At 47.5% G+C, this 10668-nt stretch overlaps 2 protein-coding genes across 2 annotated transcripts in view; both read right to left on the bottom strand.

Moving 5' to 3' along the window:
• The window catches only part of LOC122150135 (melanoma antigen preferentially expressed in tumors-like), a 13314-nt gene extending 10472 nt beyond the window's left edge, over positions 1-2842 (bottom strand). Inside the window, 1 exon segment of the mRNA XM_042781190.1 lies at positions 2713-2842. Coding sequence (XP_042637124.1) covers positions 2713-2842 — 130 coding nt within the window.
• A 442-nt stretch (positions 2843-3284) lies between these two features.
• On the bottom strand, positions 3285-9194 carry CUNH1orf158 (chromosome unknown C1orf158 homolog). Its single transcript, XM_007942674.1, has 4 exons — positions 9084-9194; positions 7782-7895; positions 5512-5689; positions 3285-3466 (listed from the first exon to the last, which is right to left on the bottom strand). The coding sequence occupies exons 1-4, from the start codon at positions 9192-9194 to the stop codon at positions 3285-3287; spliced, it is 585 nt and encodes a 194-aa protein (XP_007940865.1).
• Between the last annotated feature and the right edge of the window lie 1474 nt (positions 9195-10668).

Genomic DNA, 10668 nt, shown 5'->3' with positions numbered 1-10668 from the left:
ATTGCCCAACCTTCCTTCCGAGGAGTGGCTGGTGGGTTTGAACCGCCAGCCTTCTGGTTAGCAGTCAAGTGCTTTAGCCACTATGCTACCAGGATTTTTGGACACATTAGATTTGAGATGCCAATATTGTTAACTGAAAAAAAAAACATTAAGAATTGCACACGCAATATAATGCTGTTCATATAAGATCATGGGTAGTGCAGTTAATGCACTGTATGCTAACTAAAAACTTGGTGGCTCAAGTCCACCAGAGGTATCTCAGAAGAAATATCTGGCTATCTACTTCTAAAAATTCAGCCATTAAAAACCTTATGGGACAGAGTTTTACCCTGACACACATGGAGTTACTGTGGATCAGGGTTGATGGCAACTAGTTTCAAGAACTTCTGGTTGCTCTAGTGTTAACAGTCACTTTTAATGTGTGTGTGGAAGGCCAAGGAGAGCTGTCCAGGTGATGGCGGCCATAGGTCTGGGCTTCACTCATTAATCGCCCCCACTCTGCTCCTCAACCATCTCAGCTTCCTGGATAGGACAAAACATACCGTGTGTGTGTGTGTGTGTGTGTGTGTGTGTGTGTGTGTGTTGAGTGACTGACAGCGAGTTGAGTGCAGAGAATTCTCACCTTGCATCTCAGCTCTAGCTGAATAAGGCCTCCTCCAAAAAAGATATCCCTGTGCTAATCCTTGGAACCTGTGAATATGTTACCTTATATTCAAAAGGAACTTTGTAGGTGTGATGAAGATAAGGATCTTGCAATGGGGAGATTATTCTGGATTAAAGGGATAGGTCAAATGCCATTACAAGGTTCCTTATAAGAGGGAAGCAGAGAGGAGTGAAGATGCTGTACTGCTGGTTCTGAAGATGGAGGAAGGTCCACGAGCCAAGGAATGTAGGTGTCCTTTAGAAGGTGGAAAATGCAAGGAAATGGATTTTCTCCTAGAGCCTCCAGAAGGAAAGCAGCCCAGAAGACCCATTTCAGACTTCTGACCTCCCAGACTATCAGAGAATAAATTTTGTTGCTTCAAGTTACTGACTGTGTGGTAATTTATTGCAGCAGAAACAAGAAACTCAAACACTAGTTTTCTGAGCCCTGTCAACAAGCCTGTGTAGCTCGTTCCAAATTCAGAGCCTTTGCACGTTGTTCCTGTGGCCCTTCCCATCTGTTCCCTCACCTGGGTAATCCTGCTCACGTTCTGGCCTCCACCTAAGTGTCCCTTTCTTAGGAAAGCCTTCCCTCACCCTCCCCTGACTAGGCCAGGTCACGGCACCCCCTATATTTAGCACACTCCAAGGATCTCCCTCATGACCCACTAACCCCCCCAAAGTGTTAAGTTCTGTCAGTCTGTCCCTAACTTTTCTCTGTCCTTGTTTACTGTCTCTCTCCTCCCTGCTGGACAAAAGGCTCTGTGAGGTCAGACTCTGGATCAAATGTAGGGCTCAATGGGTGTTTGTTTGATGAGCAGAAGGATGGAGAAGTTATGAGGACGGCCAGCTCTGTTCTACCCCGCAGCTGCCACCTGGGGCTCTTCTTTGCCCACATCCCACCCCCACACTCCTTGTTGCTCCTCCATTCATTCATTCATTCATTCATTCGATAAATGTGGAGCACCTGGTACATGCCAGGCCCTGACTCCATGGCCATTTCAGTTGAGTAGGGAAGAGCTTACCATTAAACAGACACTTAGAAAAAATAATCAAAGGGACCAGAGTAAGTGCTGAGATCACACTGGAGTGGGAGGTCTGGGGCAAGCAAGTGTCTTGTGAAAAGGATGGGACAAATTCAGGGTTTTTTCTCAAGCTTTGAGTAATATGTTTGTGGTATAAAGTCATTGCCAGGCATGTACATGTGGCATCCAGCAAACAGCTGCCCTAGATGTACCCAGCTAGTGCTGAGTGTTTCTGCAGCTACATCTTTTAAGAAGCAGTTTTACACAGTGGATAAGTGTGCACACTCTGTGGCCAGCCTGCCTGGGTTCAAATCCCAGGCCTTAGTAGTTATGAGACCTCAGACCGGTTGATTAAACTCTTTTTGCCCATTTCCTCCTCTTTAAAACAGAAATACTCCTACTAGTCCCTACTTGGGAGCTCTGGTGGCATAGTGCCTAAGGCATTTGACTGCTAACCAGAAGGCTGGCTGTTCAAACCCACCAGCCACTCCTTGGAAAGAAGACTGGGCAATCTACCTCCATAGAGATACTGCCTCAGAAACCCAAAGAGGGGTTGCTATGAGCCGGCTTTGACTTGACAGCAGTGAGTTTGGTTTTGGTTTGAGTCTCTGCTTGGGGACACTAGGGAGTCCCTGGGTGGTGTGAATGGTTAACATGCTCAGCTGCTAAAGGTTGGAGATTTGAGTCCACCCAGAGGCTCCTCAGAAGAAAAGCCTGGGGATCTTCTGAAAACATCACCCACCAAAAATCCTGTGGAGCAGTTCTACTCTGACACACATGAGTTCATGGGTTGCCATGAATTGGAATCAGCTTGATAGGCAGATGGTTTATATACCAGGTGCTGTGACTAAAGTAGGGAATACAGACTATTGGAGTGGAGGCATATGGCAGAGATAGGCCAGTCAGAGAAAAATCAGTTGTAGGGACATGTTCTTCTTAGCCTGAGGTTGGCCTCCGTCCCAGTCTGGTGGTAGAACATGAGACTCCTGTCCTGGACAGGTTCTTCTGTCTTCATTCCCAACTACTGACCAAAAGGCTCCCCCACCTGAACTCATAAGAAGATTCCTGAGCTCAGAGGTGGAGACAGAAATGGTGTTCCTTCCCTTCTTCTCCATGAAAACGGTGAGATGCTCCTCCATTGCCAGCACCTGTAGCATTGTCCTTGTTACAACCATCGTGACTGCAGCGCTGTGTTTTTGAGATGGATCTCAGCAGTCAGAGAAAGTTCTCCCACTGGACCAGGCACAGGTGGAGAGGACATTTCAATTTGTGAGACTATGAGGGAGTCATGTTACCTCTCTGAGCCTCAGTGTCCCTTACTATGAAATGAGAGATGGAACTTAAGGGTGCTTGCAGTTTTTTTCTGGCATTCCAACTCTAACTTCTGCACATATACAACATTCCAATGGTGTCAAAGAGATTTAATTGTGGGATGTAAAAGAAAGGAGCCTATGAGTTTAGGGGAAGAGGAAGAGAGTCACCAAGATTCTAAAGGCCATTCTGATGGGATGGATTTCATGCTCCTGTTATATCTGCAGTCACTTGCAGTCTGGTGAGTCCCATGATCTGTAGGTCTCCAGTTGGTGTGGCCTGAGCTGCCAGTGGGGCTGGCAGCTCTCAGAAGCCTGGGAGAGGGTGCAGGCGAGGGGGAGGGACCGGGATTGCATGCTCCCGCCAGGACATGGTGGTCACAGGTGGTCTGGGGTAAGAAGAAGTGTAGGTCGTCTCCCTGAAGTGGGCCTCAGGTTCATGCCACCTCTGCTTCAGCTGCTCATAGAGTCCATAGTTTGTAGGAGGAGCTGCAAGAGAAGTCAGAGCTGAGTGAAGGGGTCCTGCTCTGACAGGCAAGTAGAATGGATGGGCCAAGGGCTCTGGTGTTTTTTTCAGTGCTGCTGTATCAGGGACCCAGGTGGCTCTGCCTCAGAAAGGAGATGGGCTTTCTGGAGGGTCTTGGCACAGCCAGCCCCTGAGGTCCTCAGGGTGGACCCTGCTCCAAGGACACTTGGGAAGGACCAGGTCACTGCTACAGAGCCCTCAGAAAAGTCCATCTGGTAGCCTGGCTTGAGGTTGGCTCTTATGGCACTGTCCCACCCCACTAGGGATGTGAGCAGTATTGGCTTGTGGCCATGGTGTTAAGGAGAAGCCCATGCAAGTGTAATGCAGAGTAGGACAGAGCAGCTCACTTTCTGACCCATAACCCTTTGCATCAAAGGACTGGGAAGAGATGGCTTTGCTCTGTGTCTCTGGAAGGGTGGGTGGAGCTTGAAATGTAAATCCAGTCAAGGAACTCTTCCACGTAAATCCCTACAAAGCTTTGCATGATTGTGTACATGACACAATCCATACCCCTTATTATTGCCTATAAGCCTCTGCATGGTTCTCCGCAGGCCTGCTTTTTTTTTTTTTTTAATTGTGATTTGGGTGAAAATTTACAGAGCAAATTGACTTTCCATACAGCAGTTCACATACACTTTGTCTCATGACATTGACCACAACTTACCACAATGCAACAGCTCCCCTCCTACTTCCTCCCTATAGTTACCTCTTCCCTGTGTCCATCCCTCCATGCACTCCTGCTCCCTGAGCTGTCTCCCTGTGCATAAGCAGCCCTTCTTTCTCACATGATTGTTCTCTCCAAAGAGTGTATCTACCTCAGGTAAATGTTCAACTCATATGCCCAGGCCTACTTTTGCACTTGGTCTTCCCTCCCCTGGAATACTCTCCCTGCTAATCTTTGCATGGCTCCCTCTTTCTCATCAGCCAGGTCTCAGCCTAACTAAGGCCTTCTCTCAACATCCCCACTGAAGGAGACTCACAAAGGCCCTGCCTCACTTCCTATCCACTACCCTGTTTTCTTCTGTTCATAGAACATATCCCTATCCCAAATAATCTTATTTATTGGATCTTAAATTACCTTATACATTAGTGGTATCTTACCTGTCTTCCCCACTAGAATACCAACTCCCCAAGGGCAGTGATTTCTTGATGTTTCTCACTGCTATGTCTCTGGGTCCTACGCCACTGTATGACACATAGGAATCATTCAAACCAAGAAAGCAAACACATTGCCATTGAGTCGATTCCAACTCATAGTGACCCCCATTGGGTTTCTGAAACAGTAAATCTTTACAGAAGTAGATTGCCTCGTCTTCTTTTCACAGAGTGCCTGGTGAGTTTGACATGCTAACCCCTGGTTGGCAGGCAAATGTTTTAGGCACTGCACCACCAAGGAATCATTCAGTCCTTATATATGTAGTTTCTTAGTGGTTAAACATTAACCAAAAGATTGGTTCAAACCCACCTGGCCGCTCCATGGAAGAAAAACTTGGCAGTTTTACCTGGGAAACCCAAAGGAGCTGTTCTACTCTGTCAAATGGGGTTACTGTGATTGGCTGAAGCTCAGCCTGTTGTGATCCATAGGAGTTTCACTGGCTGGTTTTCAGAAGTAGATTTCCAGGCCTTTCTTCTTAATCTGTCTTAGCCTGGAAGTTCTGCTGAAACCTGTGCAGGATTCACTCAATGGCACACAACAACAACACACATTTATTGAATAAATGACTACTGGCCCTGCAGTGTGTGATGACATGGCCCTCTACCACCTGTCCTCAGGTGGAGTAGTCATTATGCAGCCACGATTATCCCTGGTGGCGTGGGAAGAGGGCAGGTGGCAGCCCTGCGGGAGAAATAGAATTCATTTTCTTAGAATTTCATTCCAGTGCTCTTCTGGCCACCTATGTGAGATCCTTCTGTAGGAGCTGGCCCAAGTGGGTCCACCTCCAACCCTCTAGCCCTAAGCAATTCTGGGACAGCCCAACACAGCAGAAAATCCTGATTAAAGAAATACCAAGAAGGGGGAAGTCTGTCTTCTCTGGCAGCCACAGCAACTTATGACCATTCCAGGTGCGGAGTGGGGGCAGGCTAGGGTTGTAGTTATGCCGGTTATAATGGTCGTCATAGGCGCTGATAAGATAACGGTTCATCGGCTCCTGGTGGTGGGTGATCAGGTGTCTGTATGGGAGCCCCTGGAAGGACAGACACATTAGAAACATTACTGATCAAAGCAAGGCAGTCCACCAGCACTAGAAGGGAGCAGAAGCTTCAGGCTGTGGGGTCTGTGCCGCTGATGGGGAGGGCTGCCTCTGGGCCAAACTGGTGTGGCCACTTGAGTTTTTGCAGCCCCGATGGAGTGACACACTTGATTATCTCGCCTTAACAGGCCACCGTCAAACATATGTCCCACCATTGCTGCAGTCAGTTCTCTGTAAGACCCCTCCCCTGATGCCAAGTCAATTCATCCCTAGAATGAACTATGGTGACACATTGAAATTAAAGGCAGGACACTCAGTTGAATGGGGCATCAATGCCACCATGCCGCATGCCCTTGTGATCTGAAATGATGCTCTTTGATTTGTCTCAAGTCTTACTCCATCCAAGTGCAGATTTCCAAAGGGAGAGAAAGACATTGAATGCCAAGCCTGACATTTATACCTTATATTTCAGTCGGTTACTATGGGAAGAATCAGAGCGCGCCCCATAAATTGTCTTCTCCTGCAAAGGATTTACGGCTCCCTCAGCTGGAAACTGGGGGAGGGATTTTTTTTTTTAGGTGGGGGTTATTTATAGGGAGAAGAAAGCCATTTCTGCCTTGCTCTGGAATGATTGCCTGAATCAGTGATTTTCCGAAGAAAATCCTTTGGCCTTGGAAGGGGGTCCTGGGGAACCAGGCTGATTTACAAGGGAGGCTAATGTTGATTTCCATGCCGGTCCTCTTGTCTGGAGCAGACAGGGAGGGCTGTGTCTGCTATGGTTGGGAAATGCTGGCTGGACCCAATATTTCAAGTGGTGGTTCCATAAATAAGTCAGATCACAATGCCCAAGGGAGACAGGGGGGATGGGCACAGACAGTTAAGCAGGAGTTCCCAAGACGTACATCACCAGGTGCCCCTTGGTATCTTTCCAGTGCCAGGGAAAGAGAGTTGGAGGGTTTCCCATCAGGAAAGGGCAGTGCTGAGGAGGCATGGGGGCTCAGCCCAGTGCTTGCAGGGAGAGGAGAGAAGACAACAGGGACTTTCTAGCCCCTTCCCTTGAGTTTGGGTGCCACAATGGTGGTTCAGTAGTAGAACTCTCACCTTCTATGGGGTAGACCTGGGTTCTACTCCCAGCCAACACACCTCCATGCTCAGCCACCACCTACTTGACAGTGGAAGCTTGCCTATTGCTATGATGCTGAACAGGTTTCAGCAGAGCTTCCAAACTAAGACAGACTAGGAACAAAGGCCTGCCTAGCAATCTACTTCCAAAAATCAGCCAATAAGGATCTATGTAGAAGATCCTGGAGAGAGTGGGAGAACAATGTGGAACAAAATACAAAATGCAAAATCATAAAAAAATGGGGATGGGGGGGGATGACCAGGTTTGCTGGTCTGATAGAGCCTGGTGGAATCCCTGAGACTATGGCCCCTACCTGCCCTTCAGGTCTGAAATTGAACTCACTCCTGTGGCTTCCAGCCAAACAAAAGACAGGTATATGAGCTGAACATTTACTTAGGTAGATACACTGCTTGGAGAGATCAGTCATGGGAGATAGGAGGGCTGTGTATGCACAGGAAGACAGCTCGGGGGAGCAGGAGTGCATGGAGGGAAGGACACAGGGAAGAGGTAACTATGGGGAGGAGGAGGAAGGGGAGCTGTTGCATTGTGGGAAATGGCAGTCAATGTCATGAGACAAAGTGTTTGTGAGCTGCTGTATGGAAAATGAATTTGCTCTATAAACTTTCACCCAAATCACAATAAAAATTTTTAAAAAATCAGCCAATAAAAACTCTATGAATCACAGCAGTCTGATATATAACCCATCACGGAGATGGCACAGAACCAGGCAGCATTTCATTCCACTGTGCATGGGATGGCCATGAGTTGGGGGCAACTCAACGGCAGTAACAACACAGATCATCTATTTACATGGATAATGAAGGGTTATGCTACTGGCAGCCTCTATGCTGGGGAACAAATGACTGAGGCAAGACCGGTTTTCCTAAGAGGGAACTGGGAAGTGGGTCAATGTCCCCTGGCTATGTGGGGCCATCAAAACCAAGGGCTGCTTCTCCCTCTTACCTCCACTCTTCTCTTCCCATACCATCTGGAGATCAGGTCTGGTCTGTGGTCTGGAAAGGGGATGTACTCTTTTCTATAAATGCACTGGGGTGTTTTCTCAGTGTCTCTGGTGAACTAGAAAAGATCAAATATATACTGGAGAACTTCTCTGACACCCCTTCTCAGACATTGACTGGGCCCTTCCTCTCTCAGACTCTTGGAAGTTTGGCAGAGAAAGAATAAATACAGACCCTAGGCATCCTGGACAATGAAGGCTGAATTCTGCCTCTTGGAAAAGTCATGATGGGTGCCACTTGACCCCTTCTCTCTGTTGGCGCCTGTTTCCTGTCTCATCTTTTCTCTACCCACTCCTCTCTCCTTGCTTGCCTCTTCCCTTCCTCTTCTGCTTTGTTCTTTGCACTTTTTAACCCATCACTGTAGGTGGGAGGCCAGCCCATAATGTCTCTGGTGACTTGCTTACCCACAGGAGCCTTAAGAGATTGCTTAGCCATCTTCTCCCTTTGCCATTCTTGCCTTTGGAACTTCCCTTACATAGCCTGTTCCCAAACAAGTGCCACCAGGGAGAACAGTAGCCATAGGCCATATCCTGCCAGAAGATAAACCCATGCAAATTTTCCTTTGAAAGCAGCTTTTTCTGGTTCTTGGAGAGCCTTCACCATGTCTATGTTCTCACACACTCTTTTCCTTGCTTGTTTCCCAGGGCCATCGGAGGCTGCCCAGGTGTCTCTACCCACGTGGCTCAGTGTTGCCAGCCACAGGTGAAGATGTTCAACCTGAAGTAGGCCAGGTCAGAGAAAGTATTTTCCAATGGCCTTTAAAGCACAGAGAAACATCAGGAGTCAGTTTGTTCCATTTGGAAAATAAAAATAGAATTATATGGGAAGGCAGGGTTGTAGACCACATGCCAGAGAGCCAGGGCAGCCCACTCTGGACATCAAGGCAGGGAAGGGCCAAGCAGGTGCAATGTTCTGCAAGGACTAGGCCAGAAGAGCAGCCATTCTTCAAATCAAGGTGCAGAGGAATTGAGGACAAGAGACGTCTAGAAGCCTAGAGACACTCTACTGAGGACACTCTTGAGAGGCACAGCTCCCTCGATGCTTTGACTAGGTATTTTCAAGATAGAATGGGGACAGGGGTGATGGTTTGCCCTAAGTTGAGCCCAGAGACCCTGGTGTCACATTCATAAGATGCATGCACAGCCATCTGTGGCCCTTAATTTGGAACCAGCAATGAACCTCTCCCTCTGCCTCTCCCTGCCAATCCCCCTTCTGTGCCCTCTCCTTCCCTCCCCTCTCCCCTTACCTTCCTTCTCTCTTCTACCCAGTTCCCAGTGAGCACCCGGGTGGAATACTTGGGTTCGATGTGCCAGCCAGGAGTAGAGTACGACTGTGGGCTCCCTGCTGTCACAAACATGGCAAAGCCTCGCCCCACGTTCCTTTAACTTGGTACACTTTTAGTTTCAAGGGGATATGATGGAGTGGCCGAGTTTGGGGTACCCTTTTCTTCTCCAGTGGTCCTCCCACGTGAGTAGACAGCCTGCTAACTTTGGGGACAAAAGGACCCTGAGAGTCCACTTTGGGCCTCCAGGAAAAGGAGCTGTGATCCTAGATTCCCTGCTGTTGACTGTCTCCATGGTGATAGACTCTGGGTATAGATAGTCTCCTTAACGGAACAGCTGATTCTCCAGAAGCAAACCCGATCCCATGAAAATAAATCAAAACAATCACCACCAGTACCAAATCACGGGCCACAATGGCCTGGTTTTCCTGTTGTCACCTCAAGGGTGTCTTTGTCCTTGCTGCATTTTCATAATCATGGTCAGTTAAGATGATCCCATTCTACTACTACTTAATGAGTACTGATGTTTAGGCCAAATATATTTACACTTGTTCATTGGTTTAGTCTTCACAACCTGATGGGTCAGGGCCATTATTGTACCCATTTTACACATAAGAACTCTAAAGCAAAGAGAGATTAAGTAGCTGCCTAAAGTCACACACTATCACAGGAGAGAACTAGGTTGTAATTTCAGTCTAGTTCAGGCCAAAACCATTGGGCACCACTGCCTGTCTGCCCTTTGCCTAAGGGACTTCCACTAAGAACTGAACTCTGTCTTTGTGTCACACAGATACAATGTAGTTCATTGGTCAATCTTCAGTCATTCATTCTACAAACACTTTACTGGGCACTTGGGGGCACTGAGCTGGAAACTGTGGTACATCAGTGACTAATACTTGGTTCAAACCACCAGCCATTCCTCGGAAGGAAGTTTGGGCAATCTACTTCTAGTGATGCTGCATCGGAAACCCAAAGAGGGGTTACTGTAAGTCAGATCTGACTCGACAGCAATGAGTTTGATTTTGGTTTTCGCCCCCATGTAGCACATAGGCCATTTTCTTGCTTATTGATTAAGCAAACAATCAGGAACTACCTAAATATCTACCAACAGAGGGTACACCCCTACAATGACATACTCTGCAGCTGTTAAGAAAATTGCCGGCTTAGGAATGAATATGCCTCTACCACATGATTAAGTTAAAGAAGCAGAAATACTGTATAGTCTTGCTTGTCACAAATGAAGACATTCAGTTTCAAGTAGGCCAATTCAGAAGGTGTTTTTCAATAGCCTTTAAACAAAAATAGAGGAATTCCAGCAATCTGTTTGTTCCATCTTGAGCATAAACATGTGGCAGAGAAAGACCAGAAAGCAAAGCAAACCTCCTATGGCAGGGATCACAGTCTGGGCAGGGCTGGAGCCAAGAAGAGGAAGTATTCTTTCAGTCAAAGCATAGGGAGCCATGTGTTCTATAGAGTTTCACTTTTGAACTGCTCCTTCAGTGTAAAAATGGTGTGGAGGCGTCCAACCTTCTCTAACTTCACAAAGGGG

The sequence above is a fragment of the Orycteropus afer genome, unplaced genomic scaffold, assembly GCF_000298275.1.
Source record: "Orycteropus afer afer isolate SDZICR_OR568_19922 unplaced genomic scaffold, OryAfe1.0 scaffold00094, whole genome shotgun sequence".
Classification (NCBI taxonomy): Eukaryota; Metazoa; Chordata; class Mammalia; order Tubulidentata; family Orycteropodidae; genus Orycteropus; species Orycteropus afer.
Note: the sequence above shows the minus strand (reverse complement) of the source record. Positions and strands in the feature narration are given on the sequence as shown.

Bases quoted from the DNA above. Each gene is read 5' to 3' on its own strand.
- CUNH1orf158 (XM_007942674.1), bottom strand. From the start codon at position 9,194: ATGTTTGTGACAGCAGGGAGCCCACAGTCGTACTCTACTCCTGGCTGG. The intron at 5,690-7,781 runs GTAAGAGGGAGA...CTGTCCTTCCAG, and splicing joins ATGGGAAGAGAAGAGTGGAG to GGGCTCCCATACAGACACCT. The intron at 3,467-5,511 runs GTATTTCTTTAA...CTTCTCTTGCAG, and splicing joins GACAGACTTCCCCCTTCTTG to CTCCTCCTACAAACTATGGA.